Source organism: Hirundo rustica, chromosome 10 (genome assembly GCF_015227805.2).
Source record: "Hirundo rustica isolate bHirRus1 chromosome 10, bHirRus1.pri.v3, whole genome shotgun sequence".
In the NCBI taxonomy this organism is placed as follows: domain Eukaryota; kingdom Metazoa; phylum Chordata; class Aves; order Passeriformes; family Hirundinidae; genus Hirundo; species Hirundo rustica.
Genome location: NC_053459.1, coordinates 20,828,385 through 20,848,294, shown reverse-complemented (window position 1 = coordinate 20,848,294; position 19,910 = coordinate 20,828,385). Strand labels below are relative to the sequence as shown.

At 41.9% G+C, this 19,910-nt stretch overlaps 1 protein-coding gene across 9 annotated transcripts in view; it reads left to right on the top strand.

Annotated features, from left to right (window-relative positions):
• The window catches only part of NLGN1 (neuroligin 1), a 422,565-nt gene that overhangs the window by 107,634 nt on the left and 295,021 nt on the right, over positions 1 to 19,910 (top strand). For 2 of the 9 annotated variants that reach the window (XM_040074143.2, XM_040074141.2), the window contains exons 2-3: positions 2,338 to 2,424; positions 18,382 to 19,188. In XM_040074143.2, the coding sequence (XP_039930077.1) occupies positions 18,696 to 19,188 (493 nt within the window). In that variant the 5' untranslated portion in view covers positions 2,338 to 2,424; positions 18,382 to 18,695. Of the gene's footprint in view, positions 1 to 2,337; positions 2,425 to 6,503; positions 7,010 to 18,381; positions 19,189 to 19,618; positions 19,698 to 19,910 lie in introns of those variants that run through there. The other 7 variants (XM_040074145.2, XM_040074144.2, XM_040074139.2 and 4 more) reach the window with 6 other exon arrangements.

Below are 19,910 nucleotides of genomic sequence, written 5' to 3'. Positions count from 1 at the left end.
CATAGCAGACAGAGGTGTCTGCAGATGTTTTGCAAAGAGCAGGGGTGCTGTTGGTGTGCCCAGTTTTCCAGGGTGCCTCACCTCAGGTGCTGTCTGTGTGCAGCAAGGGACACATGACCTAACATGTACCCATTACACAGCTGCAATGAGGAGTTTTGTTGTTGCCACTCTGCTATTAAGTCATTTGGATTGCTGGATTTTGCAGAAAAGGTGTTAATGGGCTATGAAGAACGGCTCGCTTACACTACAGTGAGATTTTCAGAAATCGCAAGTGATTTGATCTGCCTTCAGTTTACTTTTTTAAAAGTAGTTGTGTTTTCAGGAGGATTATTGCCCGTCTCATTGCCAGTTAGAGACGATGCTTCTCTGGGTCTTTCAGTGCAGGAGCTCTTTAGGTGTCTTTGCTTTGGAGATCCTTGGCAATTTCTGTTCTGTCTGCTTTGCCTGAGTGTTCTTGCCTGTACATGTCAATTCTGTGTCATTTGTCACTGTGCAGTGAATCAGGTTCCCAGACATGACAAGCTTTAAGGCTTGCTAAGATAAGCAGGTGAATTGTGTTACAGCATTTGTATGATGGTATTTTCATATTGATATTATCTCCTGGACTTCCCATCACCACTGATGCTGATTAATGCCTGCAAAACACAGGGATGGGTCCTTTATGAAGTGTTTTTCTGTCGGTTCATTATATCCTGCTGCTTATTTTTGGCAGAATTTCATCAGCACTCCTCATATTGACTCCTCCACAAAACCAGCCAGTCCCACACAGCCCTCTGGGGTGCCTGGCCTCTTTCAGAGGTCTCTCAGTTCCCTGCAGGAACACAGAGTTGCTGCTGCAGCTGCAGGCAGCTGCGTGGGGCAGTGCCAAACAGCTGGGGCTGGCAGAGGCTGCCTCTCCACCTCCCTCTCCTCCCCAGCTTGGGAATCCCTACAATCCTGCCCCCTTCTCCTTGGCATGGGAAGATTTCCTCTGCCCTGGTGATTAAAAAAAAAAAAAAAAAAAAAAAAAAAAAAAAAAAAAAAAAAAAAAAAAAAAAAAAAAAAAAAAAAAAATTCGAAAATGGATCAGACAGAGTTAAAGGCAGGAGGATAAAAGGGTTTGCTCAAGGTCTGCACCCGGTCACTGGAAAAGCCAGAGCAGGGCTCTGCCCCTGCTCCCAGCCCAGTACCCAAACCCAATCACAGCCCAGCCTCTCTCAAATGCAGCTCACACAAAGTAGATTGGAAGTGATTTACTGCTCTTTAAGAGTGTTTTCAAATTGCATCTTTTTCAGTTGTCAGGAATTAACTGCCACTGCCTGAGTTTTAATTAGTGGATGATGTTATTCAGTGTATCTGAAAAGAAAATTTAGGAAGCATCTTTGGCTCTTTTGGCCAGTAGCCACAGTGACAGCCAGGCTAATTATGTCGGTCACCAAGTTATCGGTGCAATCCTAACTGGAGGCAAACGGATGCCAAGAGAAGCTGGTAGTAAAATCATGATGTATTTCACAGTCTTGTTATTACGAACTGATTTAAATAAAATGCTCTGTCGGTACAGAGAGTGTCAAGGTTCCAACAAGTCTTAATTCACAGAGGTTCAAGCTTTCCTTGCTTATGGGAAGTGACTGGTGACAAAGGAAAAGGTATGCCACGGCAAAACCGCGTGGAAAACAATTTACTCTTTACACAGGCAAATGCTAACAATCCAGGTCACATGTGGGTGTTTTTGTTTTGTTTTGAGTATAAGTATTAGGAAAGAAAACCCTCTGATGAGGTTCCTCTAACTTCCATTTCATCACATGGGAGATGAAGTTGGATGAAGTTGGCCCATAGTTCTCTGTCATTTTCTTGCTGGGTCTAAATGGATATAAACTGCATGTAATAGTGACTCAGAGCAGCAGCTCCTTCAGGGAATGTCCCTGTGTGCTTTCAAACTCAGCACGCTGGAAGTAGAATACAGTATGTACTCGACATTAAGTTTAAACTAATTTAATTAGAAAAAACTAGAAATTGGTTGGTTTTCAGACAGTATGAATAGAAAACTCTTTGTCTAAATGCATTCCATAATTTTCAAAAACAAAGTCTAGCCCCATAGTTTCCTCTACTGGGTCACTGCAAACCAAGGTGCAGCTGGATTATGGCTTCAAATAATAACTGGAATTTTGGGAAGGAACAAAGTCATAAAACTCCTCTGGACTAAATGTATTCCCAGCCACATAAACAAGGAAATGGATTTTATAATTAATTCAGAGTTCCCTGGCAAGCATAGTGTTGTAATGTGTTGTAATCTACTGATTAAGTTCCAGTAAGAACACTGGCAATGGCTTTTTTTTATCAATATCCGTCTTTTAACAGCACCCGAAAGAACCTGAAATTCTGAACTTCAGAATAACCACGGGTGGATTGTGCTCATCTGAGCATCCAGTCAACACTTGGAGAGGGGTGAGTCTGTAGGGTTTGTCATCCTTGGGTCCTGTCTGCTTCCTCTTCCCGTGTCCTCAAGCACTGTGTTTTGGAAATGTGGTACTTTATGGAAAATTGCTTTTGAGAAGTTCAGGCAGAATGGGTGTTTGAAACCTTCCAGCAAAGCTTTTAATCCAGTAGGATTCTACTTCACAGAAAGCTTTGCCATCCATCAGGCCACTGGTCATGGCGGTTAATTAAATGAAAATGCGAAATAAATCTACAGTGCAGAGATACAACACAGCCAATTAAACATTCCAGTACAAGGTGCTAATGATAAAAAGTGAATGTCACCGAGGACAACCCGCATGATGTCAGAATACAAATCCCGTGGGATGACAAAATGCACGGCTCCCATCGTGGGTGGGAAGATGGAAATCAGAGTCCCTGAGCACTGAAGTACAGCAGGGGTGGTGGGGAGGCTGTAGGGGATGGGAGTTTTGGGGCTGAAGTCAGAACCCTCAGACAGGTGCTGCTAATTGTCTTGACTCTTGATATGTGAAGCTCCGACCAGTCTCAAGTGAGTCCTTTGCCATACAACAAAGAATTGTATTTTTTATTTAATGTAGCTGTTTTAGTACAAAAGAACAGAACTGGGAAAAGCAAATGATGACCGCGTTTGAAGGACTGTCAGGGCCCTGTGCCTTTGTGAAGATGCTCTGTGAAGAGGGATGGCCTCTTTAAGTGGCTCTTCTTGGCAAGGTTAAACCAAATGAATGGCAATAACTCAGCAGTTACAGCTATCTACAGCAGCTCATAGGCAGGCATTATAATTTCATTAAAGATCTGGCAATTGGGGCAATCTAAAGAATATAAGTGCACAGAGATGAGCAATCTCAAATTCATGAAATCAAAGAAAATATTTAACAAAGTTATTGCAAGACAATTTAATGAGCTATCTTGAGACAAACAAATTAATGAATTTTTAGTATTTTGTATATGTAAACAGTTCCACCTGTTCTACCTAGTAGAAAGGTTAATTTTTTTTTTTTGAGAAACATAGTCTGATAAAATTCATATTTGAAAGAAAAACTTGACTGTCTTAAGCTACATATTTCAATAGCTCATAAAACTTGTGTTGCATCAAAAACCTTGCCTACCTTCAAAGCTTCGGGTGCATACTTTATGTATCTCAATGTGCATTTTAGCTTGGATTGCTAGTTGGGAGCTTCTTTCTTCTTTTTAGCTTTTGATTGTATGTTTTCTCCTTTTGGAAGTTCGTTGCTTACATGAGGGTGGTATGAAGGCTTTCATGTTCTTAAAACAGAGAAAATGGAGCAGAGGAAAATTTTAGAATATTGCGGGACGCTGGCCTTTGAAATTGTCATGGATTTTCAGTCCATGGAAATTTATCTCTCTTTTCATTCTTTTAATAAATGCAGATAACACAACCTTATCAAGACTCAGCTGAACTAAAAATTAAATAATGCCAGTCTTTAAACCGGTTTTGCATACCCTAGATTGCAGTGGAAGTGTAATTTTTTTTGACATGCAAGGTATTCAAACATATTTAACAAAGTTCTAATCAATTACAGGCACTTCTCCCCTCATTTCAAACAAATCCAAACACTCTTTACACATTTATTTGTAGACATAAATGTGTGCGTATCACAGAATGGTTTGGGTTGGAAAGCACTTTAAAGATCATGTCATTCCAACCTTATATAAATATTTATATATATATATATGAAAATAAATGTGTGTGCAAGCCACTTAGTTCACAGGCAAGGACGTCCTGGTTTTAAACTGAATCAGCATCAGACCCTGCCCTGTAATACAGGAATGTCATATGTTATTTTACTATATTAGAATGTAATCTATTATTACCACATATGTAGGCTCAGCTATTGCTATCACAACCCTGTATAGAGAGGGATTAGCCCTATACTTTGTTTTGCCAGCCAAATATCTCTTCCTGGACCTGTGCAGTTTTCTTGAGCTGGAGACAAACCTTGTTGAAGTCCGTATTCCTCTTTTCCTAGCAGCGTTTTGGGTGAGAGGGGAGATATCGAGGCCCCTGGAGGGAAGAAACAGGGAGTAATGTTTGAAGCACAGTGCAGAGAAGCAGAATCAAAGACAGTGGAAGGGTTCTGGAAAGGGACCCCAACCTTGGGGACAGGCCAGAGCAAAAGTCATGTGTGGATGAAGCGATATACGCCACTGCTGTGAGAGGGAGTTGAAGAACAACTGAGCGTGCTCAACAATTCGGTGCCATTTCTGCACTGTGAAGATGGGTTAGGAGCAGATGGAGATTTGGTGGCCAAAGGTGGGATTGCTGCAAGCTGGGTGTCAATTGTCAGCTCCTGCCACCCACAAAAGGCATGGTAAAGAGATAAATGGGTGGATTTCCCCCCCAATTAGTAGGGGATAATCCGGTTTAATGATTGTCAGAGCACTCCAAGGAGATGCTCGAATGGTGGCTCAGGGAACCCGGGGAAGATAGATCCACCCTCCTTGAAGGAGGGAGAATAAAACCTTGTACAGTTGGATTCCAGTGGCTTATCTAGTGACAAGGAGAGTGCTGTTATTTTATTTCACCTTTATTTCTTGGTTTTCAGTATAAAGAACAACCCAAAGACAAAGCTACTCCAGGGTTTTGTGGGGATGAAGAATTGCAGAATATCTCACCCAGTATTGCCTCTTTGGTGATAGTTTTCAGGTTGTTGGTTGATCTGTGGCTGGTAGAGAGTGATGGATTTTCATATACAAATTTTCTTTCTAGTTTTGATTTTTTTTTTTTTTTTTTTTTTTTTTTTTTTTTTTTTTTTTTTTTTTTTTTTTTTTAGCGTAGTATTCCCTTGAGACTAACATAACATCATTCATGGGATTGCCCTGTCAGCAGAGCATGTTCTGCCTTTCTCTCCTGTACCCGAGAGCTGCACGCTTTTGGCGACAGCAAAAAGAGTTAAATTTCAGAGTACTGAAGGATTCTGGACTTTCCTAATTAGCCATGGACTATAATAGTTATTGAGACAGGCGAAAAACGTGCCCAGGACACGATTGTTCCAGTGCATGGGAATGTCACAGGATAAACTGCTGCTGAGTCCTGTCACTCCTGCCACGGGTATTTAGATCCAGATGCTCAGTGGGACTCAGAGACTTAAATAGCCCAGCATGGCTGGGGCTGACCTTCCCTCCACTGGGACGTGCTCTCAGGTGAGGGTGTAAAAGCTGATCAAATTATCGGGCACCTCCAGACCTTGCCTGGGGCTGTAGGCTTGGGAACATGAGTGGGTTTGCTGCGCTTGGTTAGTGTCAATATTTTAAACCGAGGTGGATGTTAGCGGAGAAAAAGACAGGTTTTAAACAAAATGTGAAGGGAAATCTCTCCTAAAATAACTGGAGATGTTAATGAGCTCTGTGCAACAGGCTTAACTCAGGATGTTTTAATGTGTGATTGTGGCTGTTCTCAAAAAATGAATAGACCTATCAACATTCAAAGGCTCCTTTCCCTTCTGATCTGGCCTTCCTTTCTCCCCACATTCTCTGAGTTGTCAACTTTCATTCTCTGCCGTGGTCCTAGAAAGCATGAGGTCTGGGGTCAGAGAACACTTTTTTTCTTTTTCTCAGTTAGAAACAGAAAGAAAGCAATGAAAAATAAGTAAAAGGCTTCAAGAAACAGCAAGGCGAAAACAAAAAGAGTCACTTAAATCTTGCGCGCAGACAGCAAGACAGACCACGGGCTCCTCCTAAACTACACCCGTGAGAAATATTTGATTACAATTCACGTCTCTCCCTATGAACTATAGGTAGGTAATTTGGGCAGCACTAAGCCAGAGGCCGCAGCCCGCCCGCCCGCCCGCAGGTGCGCGCAGCATCCTCATCCCTCCCTGGCATCCCTCGGGGCGCGGCTGCCGGCGGGGGTGCGCGCTCTCCGCGCCGCTGCCGCGGGGACCCCCCAGCCCCTCTGCGGAGCTGCGGGAGGCTCCCGCGGAGGCCGCTCCGCCCGGGGCGGTGCGGGGCGGTGCGGGGCCGGGGCTGCCCGCGCTGTTCGCCGCGCCGCCGCTGGGGGTATCTTTGTACCATTTTTCATTCCAGCAGCAATTTGGAGTGGAAACGTGTAATAGGGGGGGAAAAAAGCAGGGATCTCGGCGGTTCCGAGCGAGCCGCGCATCCAGGAGCCGAAAGAGATTTAACAGCGCTCCGCGCCCCTCGGGGCACCGCGGCGGCTCCGCGATCGCCCCGCCGGACGCCGAGCCAAAGGGATTCGTCTGGAGGGCACTTTCGGCTCGGGGGAGATCTATTGGATTAGTGGGATTATCTGCCTGCAGACGGAGAGAAGTAGCGTTTGATCATTTCCATTGCCTGCCTGATGGTCGGATTTACATGGAGGTGGTGGCTCGGCACGGATGAGGCTGGATTCCGGATGGGGATTTCCAGCCCCCCCTCCCCGCGCCCCGATCCCAGGAAAGGGGAGAAAAATATATAAAAATCGGTATAATTGGGAAGTGTCCGGAGCGCTATCGGGAGCCCTCCCGCTCCCGGCGGCTGGGAGAGCCGGAGGAGGCGAGTCCAGCGGATTTACAGCTTCGGCTGCGATCGCGGGGAGAGCGGCCGTGAACTGGTAAATACTTTGATGCTCCCGGCGTGCGGGATGGAGAGCCGGGAGGGAGGGGGCGGCCGGGCCGGGATGCAGCAGGACGGCCGGGGATGGAGGAGACAGGGACAGCCGGGGGATGGAGCGGGGCCCCGGGCAGGGCAGGGCGGGCTGAGCCCTGGGGCGCACGGCAGGGCCGCTTTCCGAGCCGCCAGTGCGTGTTGGGGGCTGCGGCGGCGAGCCCGAGCGGTGCCCGCCCGCGGGGATGCGCGGCCGCGGGGTGGGTGCGGGGGAGGTTTCCGCGGGCAGCTCCGCGCTCACGCACACACCCCCCGCACCCGCCGCCGCCGCCCCGCAGAACTTTTCCTCCCCCGCCGCCCGCCTCGGGCCGGGCGCTCCGCTCCGCGGGCGCTCCGCAGCCCCCGGTGCATCCCGCAGCGCCGGCTCCCTGCCCGGCTGCCGGGCCTTTTTTTATTTTTTTTATTTTTTAAATTATTTCTTCAGACATCTTCTTTCTCGCCTGGGTGCTGAGTGCTCGGTTCTTCTCCTTCCCTTCCCCACCCCAAACCGCTCCGCGCCCCCCCCTCCCCGTCCGCCCCCCCCCAATCCTCCTTTCCTGATGATCGCACTAGAGCAGCATCTTTACTCGCTGAAGGAAAATCAATTTTCAACAGGTTTAATTAAAATTAATCAGTCAAATTACTTAATATTAATTGACTTATAATTAAAGCCAGAAAGTTACCTTGGAATCAGGAGAAAGGATGTTATCTGGAATCATTTTAGCGATGCATATGGCTTCAGAGCAATTACATTCAAATAACTGTTTAAATAAAACAAACCAGAGCTTGATTATAGTGTTGTGCTCTTGCTGATGCAGGTGACACAATCTGGACTGGCCATTTCGTTCTGTAAATTTGCTGACCTTTTGAAAGAATATCATGTTGGTTTGACACTGGCTTTTCTTTCTGGAAGGCCAGTTTGTTTTAGCTCTAACAACTATGGCATTAAAATCCACGAGTATAAAATGGAAATATGTCTTATAGAAGCTATAAATACCAAAGTGAATGTTTTTTAGCACGTTTAGATGTTCTGTGAATTTGAAATGAAGCAGATTTTTCTTTTTCTCAGCCTAAGCATAAGAAATTGTTTTAGGAATTATTTTTTTGCCAGCACTGCCATCCACCGTGGCAATATTTGCATTTATCCAGAGCCTTAGTGGGACCAGACCGTACTGGTAAATTCAGAGATAGTTCACAGCCAGAACCACGCATTTTTGGCAATGCTCACAATAACCTTTTCATTCTCCCTTAAGCCCTAGGTTGGTATTTTTGTTTGTGTGTTTGTTTTTTACAGTAGCAGCATTTTTGGTACATCCACAGACTACTGTTATTGCTGAAAGAGCAGTGCTGTGAGCTTTGGGACATTTCCCCCTACTTTTCTGGGCTGGCTTAGTAGAAGCAAAGGATACTTATGAAATTGCATGTACTTTGTCACAGGCACCTGACAAGAGAAAGACCCGTGCATGGTATAAATGAGCATTTAAAAATAGAGCCCATTATTCAGGGCCCTGATTTTTCAAAGATCCTGATTCCCACTGACTGCACTGAGACTTGTGTGGGCTCAACAGCTGTAGCACGCAGACCACTCCTGCATCCTTGAAATTAGATTTGCAGATTGGGAGCCGAAAGCTAAGTAGCCATGTTTGGGAATAGTGGCTGGGAAGGATTATTTATTTTTTTCTTCCCCCTCTCCCCTCCTCTATTGCTGGTGCAGGATGCAGGGTTGAAACAGACCGCTTCTTAGTTACTTTGTGATAAATGACACCGTTTTTCTTAGGCTGTGGCTACAGATTGCAGTGATGCTGCAAAAGCATTTTTGCAGTATATGATCAGGAGATCCTCAGATATCTACAGAGAGATCCCATTTATCCTGTACATTTCCTGTGAATCATATGGGGGCTGTGGGATGGAAAATGAGGCTGGGGATAATCATGCTAAGTGTGCTGGGAAGCAGGATTTGGCTGAACACCTCTGTTTTGTGATTAACTGAAGTAGCAAGGAAAGCCATGAGAGTGGTTCAGGCTGTTTGAGGCAGTGGATGTAGGAGCGAGAAGAGCTGCTCTGGTTATCTTATCCTTTCTCCTAGAGTAGGGTAACAAGATGATATCCTAGCTATTGGTACTTATACTTCTTTAACAAAGTGGGTTTTCTCTGGGTTATTTGGATGGAGGTGGAGCGGTTTGCTGAGGAGGGTTATTTAAAGACTGGGACAGGGCTGTAGGCAGATAAATTGATTTGCAAGTGAATGGAAGAAACTGAACATGGTAATGGGGTGGTAGTTGTATTTTTTATCAGTTTACATTTTTAATATCCACTGGCACACACCCCAGCGTAAACCACTCTAATTGTTCAAATGGAGTCTGGGGAAAAGGGAAGAAAGCAGAGGCTTAGATGTGGTCTCAGTTCATAATGGATTGGCTTGCCTTTATTAAAAGCAAGTATACATTCCTTTCTAATAGAGATGTAGAGCTGTATTACAGACCCTTGGCTAGCTCTGAATTATTTGTTTGATGTTGTATTTATTATGGTTTTTTAATCACATCAAAAAGAAACTATTTAAAAATTAAATAGTGAAAAAAAAGGACAAAAGGAGACAGACGTTCTTTGAAAGCAAATAATGAAAACTCAACATTTTTCTAGAGGTCCAGTAGAAACCCCTGTGGATTTCTTTTAATAAAGGATGGGCAGTTATCAGTCAGGTCCATTAAATGATATAGTTTCTGATTAGTCCCTGATATTGCTCCATGGTAAGTATAACAGGTGATAAAATAATAGATAATGATAAAAAATAAGTCCTGACTGCTGAATAAAGGCTGTTCTAGAGGCATATCTCTATTACTGTTGCCCTGGTTCTGAGCTTTGTGAGGGAACACAAGCACTCAGAGGTGGATGCCTGCCCTGATACCCAGGTGTTGCACAAGAGTTTGTGTGGAAGGGAAGCAGAGGAGTTTGGGGATACAAAAAAAAAAAAACAAAAAAACCCCAAACCACAACCCCAAAACAAAATACAAAACAAACAAACAAACAAACCCCAAACAAATCACCACCTGATGGGAAAGCTTCATCATATTGAGAGCACGTCCTGTAATTTTAATAACAAATGATGATATTACCTTCCCCAGGATAACTATTGAATTAGCAGAATTACAGGGGGAAATCATTTTGGCTTCTTGGTGACTCAGCTGCAGGTTTCCACCTGCCTCTGAAGACCCCACGTGTTTTCCAACAGACTTTGTTTCCATAACTGTGAATTGCTCGTTAATGATGTTTTGTGTGCTCTCCAAGGATAAAAAGTGGCTGGTTGGCTGTTTAGTCCCCGGTTAATTTTGCTGTGCACCCACTCCACCATGGCACTTCTTGCTAGAAAACAGAAGTGGTGTGAGGGATCAGCAGCTGTGGGAAACCAGGGAGCACAGGGTCTGTACTGTAAATATCCTCGTGGTTACCAAGCCATGTAAAGACGTGGGCTGCACACAGCAAGGTAACGTGGTTTTTCCACTGCTGTGGTCGAATAAGACATGAGGCCATTAATGGAAAAGCAGTTTGAATTCTCTTTATCCCATTTGTTGAATTCTTCTGTTTTGTCCTCGTAATGTTTTCTGCATAATCAGTCTTAGTGTTGCTTTTGGGTAGCCTGTTACCTTCTGCTGATGCTTGGTTAGGTCTTTTGCACCATATTAAGGTAGAATGTAATGCTTGGAAATCAGCAACATGTGACTGTAAAACCATAAAAGTGGTCAAGGACACTTTACAACTATTGCAGTTCAAGTAACTCATATTCCTTTAACGAAGCAGAGAACTTAAATGGCAATTTAAAAAGATGTTTTCTAAATCTCCTCAATCACATCCTGCCTAGAGAAGCCATTAGCTTACTTGCTGAACTTGTTCTGGGAATTAAATGAGGGGAATACATTTATGTTGTATTTTGTACTTTTATTTAATTACATTTATGTCTGAAGCTTTCAAGTTCAATATCTGAACTTAAAGTTGTTCCTTTACTTTTGCCTTCCCAACCCTGTCCCCCAGTTTCCAAAACAGAACATGAAAGCAGTAAAGTGTTATGTAGGCACACAGTGTTAGAAATAATCATGAGGAGAAAAACGACAATTTAGTCAGGAGAAAACCTTACAGACAGACTGAGTGTTTTGACATCCTCAAGCCTGTGCAAAACAGGCATTGTGGGATGAGGCTTTTGTTTCACAATGGTGGTTTATTTCTGTGGAGAATCTGGGCACAGGAACAGTCACCATGAGGTGCTGCTGCTGGGTCAGGAAATCCTCTGGTCACTGGAGTCGTGGTCAGTGTGACCAGGACATGACCACAGAGGGACTGAGCCTGGTTGCTATAGCTGAAATAAGTCTCTTTCTCACAGACAGGGGTAGAAAATGAAAAGAGGACAGGGAGCTGAATAATAGGAGCTACGCATGAAGTCAGATGGAAAGAGTAAATCTTTGTAGACGTTTAATGGTGTTATATTCTAAGCTTTTGGGAAATTTTATTTGAAATTTTTTTACAACAGTAAATATAGTCTGTGCTATATCCTATTTCTATTTCATGTGAGAGAAAAATTCCCCATCTATGGCACAACACTTTACTGCTACCATTACTGCAGACTTTATAGATCAGAGATGTGTCAGCATGTTAGCTTTAGCTGTAATGCTTTTTTTTTGTGAAACCTTATGGGCCTTGCAGCCACTTTCTCATACTGACACTCATAAACCGTTCAAGTTCTCATATTTATTATTTAATTTGCTTCCTATATAAAGCAGCAGAACTTTTTGGTACATGAATATGAAGCCAAAAATGACAGGCAGGCATGAATGGGACTAATGAGTTTTAATAATGCACATATTAGAAACTGCTAAAGGAAGTTTAATTAAGAAAAACAAGTTAAGCATGAAATTCATTTTGGAACAAATGCAAGTAAAGTCACAGATGTACAGAATGTTAGATCACAGGAAACAACATCTTCAAGTGGATAGATCCCTCTAATGCCAATATTGCACTCAAGTTGTAGTGTGCTCTCTCTAGTTCTGGAAAGCCTGGTAATACCAGTCAAGAGCACTTGCAGAGCTGAGTTAGAGATGTTGGGTTTGTGATTAACAAATTATGTTTATACATCTGTGAATCTTCTGATGAGTTGGAACTTGATCTCAGTTACCCTGATGAAACTGGGACCATCTTGACCATCTGATCAAAGAACAAAAAGAATGGGTTCCTTTTTCTGCCACAAGGAAATTTGCTGGTCCTTTTTTTTTTTTTTTTTTTTTTTTTTTTTTTTTTTTTTTTTAAAAAAAAAAAAAAATCATCTTGTTGAAGAGCTAGTTATTGATCTAGCTTTACAACAAGGGTTTTGTATGCTTGGAACTGTTACTGTATTGTATCCAGCTAGAACAACAATTCATGGATGAATCTGAGTTCATTCAAGCATCTTTGTTTGCAGAGTTCTCCCTCAAGAAGTGGTATTATCTGTATTCCAGCTTTTCTTATCTTGAATTACTAACACCCTCCTCACCAGGAAAATACAAAAGTGATATCTTTCTTATGGATCTGATATGAAAGCTCGCCTTGGGGGCTGAACTAGCATTAAAGGTAGTATTACTGTTGATATTATAGTTGTAATAAAAGTGGTAAAGAAAATCCAAATTATTTTTCTCATACAATTAACCCCATTGAACTAGGGGTGAGCCACAAATTCATATCAGGTGAAGAACTTTGTTAACAATTCTATAACTAAATTTATCATCTGAAAGAGAAAACACAAGGACAGTTAGTTTCAGGAGTCTCTGGGTGGGTCCTGGACACTCTGCTAGAGAGATCAGATGAGAAGGACATGTATATTTTATAAAGTATTAATCAAAGTAACTCCAACTCGACCTGATGATATGCAACACACAGGTTTTGATACTGAAGCTCTCAAATGAGAAACATCTGGGTTATTTTTTTCTCTGGGATGACCTCTGATTAGCGCAAGTTCAGTGGAATTTCTACAGTAGGTCAGGGAATCTTCTTGTCCTGAAGCACAGTGCATCCATCAGCAGACTTGCCATTTGATCATTTAGCTGAATAGTTACAGTACTCAAAAGCGAGGATAATGCGTGGTCCATTGAAGAGTTAACCGTAAGCTGCTAAAAGGAATAAAGGTTCACTTCAGTGCCCATTATATTCCAAGCCAGTGCATCTGTCATTTTTAATTTAAATCTGTATTACTTAGCTGTCTAAAACTTTACACATAAGTGACAGAGTTACCCATTCTTTCTGTTATGGGTAAAATCACCATTTCGTTACCTACTTATTGTGCAAAATGTCAGACAGTGCTGGTCCACATTAAAAAATTACAGTCAGCTTCAGGTAATATAAACAATTACTTCAGATAAGAAGTAGAACTATTTTAAGAAAATTATTTATTGATATGAGTAAATTGAACATAAGACTTAACTGACCCTCTCCTCATGAGCTTAATTTGTCTAATTCAAAAAGAGTTTAATAGAAAATTTTGATCAGAAGTCTTTCTATTTTGGCAAAGTAAGATGCAGAAATTATTTAAAGGGATTTTTGATCATGAAAATGCTAGTTAATAAGCATTAGTGAATATACCCACTAAAGGGAAAACCCAGAAATTTGGTGCAGTTGAAAAATGCATCACAATTTAAAGGAGTCTACTGACATCTACTCATTTTAATTTTCAACTTTTCACTAATTTTGAAGCACTGCATCGAATACTTTATACTACAGAATTTAAATACTGTATTTTTCACTAACTGGTTATGAGGTTTAGTGGTCAAAACATCATATTAAATCGAGGTGAGGGCACTCAGGAATCAGTTTCTCTGATCTGGGAGTGATATATTTACACAGCTTGTAGCATCTGGAAATCCTTTCCACTGGGTAGTTTGCATTCCTGTGTAACATAACGCTTGTAATCTCATCCTGATGTGGGGTGGGACTGTGAGCCCATAAAGATGATGTCTTATTCATACCTTTGTTGGCCATCTTGGCAAAGGTTCTGCATCTCAATAGGGCTGGATTTGTAGCAGCTTTCTGGAGCTACCAGCCCTGTGGCTGCTCTGAGGTGGAGGGGCTCTGAGCAAACCCCTCCAGAGCTGTGCCCTTCTTGCGTGTGTGATGTGTTCAGGGTTGCAGCCTCCTCTATTATCATTTCATGCCCCTGCTTTTTTAAATGAATGTAGTTCATTCCTTGCACTATACCCGTGCAAATCCCACCCCTTTGAGAAAGTATTTAGGGAAGTATGCAAGAGCAACGTCTGTTTTAAAATGTTTCACAGACTGGATTGGGTTGGAAGGGGTCTCTAAAGGTCATCTCTGTTTTGGCAGGGACACCTTCCCCTCCAGGCTGCTCAAGGTCCTATCAACCTGGCCTTTTTTTACTACTAAACTGAGAGAAAATGCTCTGTATATTGGAACTTGGTTCCCTTGCTAACTTGAAACACGAAGGAAGAGATGGGGAATTTTTGTGCTGCCTCTCTTGAGGATTTGTCTGGTCATGTTTACAGTAGTTCTGTCACATCACCACAGCGCTCACCCTCATCTTTCCTCTGACTGTCTCTGCACCACTGTCCACGCTCCTGCTTGGCTTCATAGTCTGTTTTAGAACACAGATTTCTTTTCAGAGGCATGAAACATCTTAGTTCTAAGGAGAGACTGTTGTAAGTAAAAATGGATGCAAATGTAGCTGGTTCTGCAAAACAGCATTAGTGTTTTGAAGTGGCGTTTGTGCGGTGTTCCAAACTCTTGCAATCATGTCGAATATTTGTGCAACTGGAATTTACTAGCAAAGTTGAAGTAGAAAGGAATTTTTAAGCAGGAATATCAAATCAGAGAACACACCTTCAGCTGGAAAGAAAACAGCTTTTTTGGAATGTTGGGAGTTTTTATTGTAACAAAAATAGCCTTTACATGTTCTAAAGCTGGCATATGGCCTTGGGTGCTACCAAAGGTTTTATTAATCCATTGGAGCTATTGATGGGTGGTACAGATCAAAGCATCCCTTAAGATTTGAAGGTCTGGGCATGAGTAACAAAGAGGAGTTTAGCTGCTGCAGTTTGCAGCAGATGTGACCTGTTGTGGGATGCCCTGTGTCATTGGAAATGCAAAGATGCACTGAAACTCTCTTGGGTTGTTCACCCCTCAGCATACTAAATGCTTCTCTAAAGTATTTCAGAATCTGAGCTACAAAGTAATTTGAATTCAGAAAGGAAGATAATAAAATAATAGATGATAGAAAAAACCTCTGTATGGTATAGACTGTTCGAAAGAGCATGAAAGACTTTATCAAATACCTTTTACAGTAGAATTCATTTGTGTTACCACAGGGAGCAATTGTGATCCTCAAATCAAGACGGCAATAAAATCTGAAAAGTTTTCTCCTCCTCCTCAGATCTCCATTATTTTGATGCTAAATCTTCTCCCAGATTTATCATTTCTACCCTTTGGTTTATTCTCCTGCTTGCGTCCCTGTTCATTCCTGTATGTTCCTTCTCCTTTTTTTCCCCATTGATTTCTCTTCAGCTGAGTCCAGGTACCAAGGGAAAGTCCTATGTAGATCACCTGCAGAAGAATGGAGGAGAATTTTGTCCAGCATTCCTTCTCAACATTCTCCTGGCCAGCTTCTGTGCTTGCCCTTATGTCTAGTGCTCAAAATGAAATTTTGTCATGAAAGTTTCAAAAGATTTTATAAATCTCAGTCTTTTTATTTGCCTCGAGTTTGTGGTTTTGATGTGATAGCTTCAGGGCAGCCAATGACAGGCTTGAATGTCTGACCTCTCAGTCTCAAAAATAAACTGTTACTTAGACATTTAAAAAGAAAGGCTTGAAAAGCGCAAATCCAAAACTCAACTTAAAAATACAGTGAAAATATGTTGATTCAAATCCTGCAAGCGCTTGACAATTTGCTGCCCTTTATAGCCTATCCATCTATTCATGGAGGGTACTCCCCAACAGTTAATTAATTAGGAATAGCAAACACAGAACAGAATTATATTCTTACCTTTTTAGCATCCTGTCTCAGAGTAAAACCTTATCCATAGGAGGCAAACCAGAACTGTAGATCACAGCAGAGCTGTTCAGCTGCAAAGACAAACCAACAGATGGACAAGTTTAGAATTATTGCCCAGCTCTAGAACTGTCTTTGAGTTTACATTGAATTTACCATTTGAGGCATCAAATGTGTATTACAAAGCTTCTCTAGAACTGAAAACAGGTGCCAAATAAATTATTAGTAACATCTTGGAAATTATGCACGTTGAAAAAGCCCAGATCCTTGAAATGAAGAAGCATTTTTTCCTTGGCACACCTACATTGGATTTATTGAACTCAGACCTTCCCCAGGCCATGTGAATTAGGTGGAAGGCTGCTGAGGTTAAGTTCCTGATACTTACAAGTTTGAGAAAGAAGAGAAGAAGTACATGATTCCATTCCTGAGAGGAAAACAAACCCTCGTGGGTTTTAAGACCCAGTGGAAAAGGCTGTGGAGGTTTTTGAATGCTTCTAAGGAACAGGCTTCCACCTCTCCATGTGCATTGCTCACAAACCCGTCTGCCTACTTTCTCTTTACTGTTTCTCAAGTAGTACCCTGCTCCCTCAAAAATCTGAAATGCTACGAAGCAACATCCTCCATGGGGGGAATGTCTGCCATTCCACGTAAGTGTGTTAACGTAAATGTGAACACATAATGTCAAGTTTGGGGAATTATTTTCTGCAGCTAAATTGGTGTGTGTTTCCAGCAAATGCTGAGAATATGCAGCTGGAGAATGAAGGACATAAGCCTGTTTGCTAATGCAGTTTCACAGTGAAGGTGTTAGAATTAGCGGAGAAAGAAAGAGAAAATTGTGGAAAAGCTTCATCTATCTCCTTATTGCCTCCTGAGATAGATTGTTCAGAGCTAAAGGAACACTAGACATGAACCAAATCTCCTGCTGTCCTATATAGCTTTTACAATCTCCTTTTTAATAACCCAAACTACAGGGTAGTCTGACTATTAGACAAGCCGTTCTTTTGAATGCTCTCCACAATGTGTATAGACATGATAAAAAAACCAATTCTCATTAAAGCTGCCAATGCTGTTTCAAAAGCAGGTGGTTTAAAATGTTTCCCAGCAAAACACATTTCTTGTGCATTACACACTGCTTAATAGGGAGTGTAAGATTACACTGCTATGTTGTATATAACACTGCATCTTAAATAATAGGATATTGTAAGTCGTGTTGGAAATATGTTTCACATGAATATGGAAGATATAATGATATGCACTGAGCAATTTTCAGAAGTGCTGGAACACAGCCTTGTGTGACAACCTCTGAGCTAAAGTAGTTGAAAATAGCATCTGGAATTTCAGATTATGCAGTCTCTGATCCTAACTGATTATTTTTTCTAGGATATTGTTCAGTCAGCATGTGGATATACGAAAGATAAGATTTCTCCTGTCCTGTGGGAATGCTTATTGTTTATGTTATAAATTAAGGATGGTAGGAATTGAGTGCTTTCAGCATGCGTCTTCATTTCTCACTGAAGTCAATCTTTTATAAGGAATGCAGGATTGATCTGACATAAAAATTGTGATATACAGCTGCCTCCCTAAGCTGCCTGTTCATATCCTTTCCCAAACCAGTTCTGAAAAAATCCCCAGCTACCTACAGAGGTCCAGTTGTACTTCTGTGCAAATTCAGAGTTTGCCATTCGCTCCACCAGACGCAGACTTTGGTCCTTCATTGATGTGAGCATTTCATTCTACCTGTGTTTTTCACCAGCTATCAGAAAACCACCTAAAGCATGGTGTTATTCAGGTTATTATGAATAAGCACAGTAATTCATGTTATATTTTAAAATGAACAAAAAATGTTTGTATGAATTATAAGGTGCTTTTAATGAAATAAAATGCATTTGGGTCTTCAGTATGCCTGTCTGTCTTAATTTCCCTTTCTTCTGCTTTAAGAAATAATTGCTTCCTTTCTGATAAATCAACTTCTGCAAACAAGGTGAAAATTAATTATGAGCTGATTAAGTTAAATAAAATATTAACATAAACACTTATGTAATGTAGCTTGGCAGTAAATTTCTTATTCTTGGAAAAGTGAATTTTAAAAATGTTTTTTCTCTGAGTCCTGTTTCTCCTGAGAAATCTCTATAAATTCAACAGGTGACATTAAAGATAATTCAGTAATCAGTGTTTCACCTGCCATTTCACGGACCCATAAAGTGCTGCAGTTTAACTTACATGACTCTAGCTAATATTAATGTATGTAAATAATGCGTTAAACACCTAGTTATCACTCTGCTCATATTAGCTCTTCCATACTAATGATTTATTTTCATTTTCTCCAGGATATAGACCTGCGGCTAACTGGATTTGATTTATAAGAGGGGATTCTGCAGTAAATGGCTGCTCTCTTCATATTGCTGCTATGGAAAACAGAATTGTCAATAGGATGTAGCCTGATAAATAGTGCTGAGTGAAGATGCAGCTTCAATAAGTGTGAAATCAATGGAAGACACTTACCGCATGAAAAGCCTTTTGAGATTTTTCTGACAGGCGCCTATTTAGGAAACTTGATCTGTTTCCTCTGGGTCGCCCTGTTTTTACGCCAGTGGATACAAATCAGATTGCTTCACTGTAGCTACACAACTGATGTGGGACCATGGCCTTTCCAAGACCCGTGTGGCTGAACCGCGTATGGAGAGCAATGGTGGTGCGCCTGCTACACATGGGATTGAACGCCACTTTTGCTTTCTCTCTACTTGGATTTCTGCTCCACGCTGCAGCCGTGTCCTCCCAAAAATTGGATGATACCAACCCAGTGGTGACCACCAACTTTGGCAAGATAAGAGGGATTAAGAAGGAACTTAATAATGAAATTTTGGGGCCCGTCATTCAGTTTCTCGGGGTTCCATACGCTGCCCCCCCAACAGGGGAGCGCCGCTTTCAACCTCCTGAGCCTCCGTCTCCCTGGGCAGATATCAAAAACACCACCCAGTTTGCTCCAGTGTGTCCCCAGAACATCATAGAAGGCAGATTGCCTGAAGTCATGCTTCCCGTGTGGTTTACTAATAACTTGGATGTAGTTTCAACCTATGTACAAGATCAGAACGAAGACTGCCTCTATTTAAATATCTATGTCCCAACTGAGGATGGTGAGTTAATAGCAGGCGAAACAGGGAGATCTTTTCATTTTCCTGTTCTACTTCCTAACAATATTAATTCACGTGTACCAGTAGCACGCATGGCTTTCTCTGGTCGCATGCCAGCTTATTACATGTGTGCATGCTGCTTTTCTCTGTGTGCATTTGTCCTCACTTTTTGATTTATTTTTTTTTTCCTTTCTTTCTGTCTACACTCATTTTTTTTCTCCCACAGCACGTGTAATTTTTAGGTCAAAGTTGGTGCCTAATTCTCATTGCCACCCACTGACTTCTGGGAAGATGCATCAACATCTTTTCCATTGCATGTGCAGGCACAACAAGTTGAGAATCCTCCGCACCTAATAAAGCAGGTCATATTTAAGTTAGATAGTGGTGTTGCATGCTCCTACTGTCCGTGACGGAGCTCCATGTTATTTTCTAGTCTTCTATTCATTTTTCAGTCAAAAGAATATCCAAGGAATGTGCCAGAAAACCCGGCAAGAAAATTTGTAGAAAAGGAGGTATGTATAAAGTGGACATAAAAACAAAAAAGCAAAAACCAAACCCGAACAGTAATGGGGGAGAGATCGAAACCTTGCAAAAGGAGAACGGATAATACAGGTGAAAGAGGCTGATTGCTGGTGCTGTGAACTGTTAGGGACTGTCTTGTCCTGGTGGAGAGGTGTTAAAAGAGAGGTTTGCGTAGAGGAGATGAGAAGATATCTTTTGTAAAG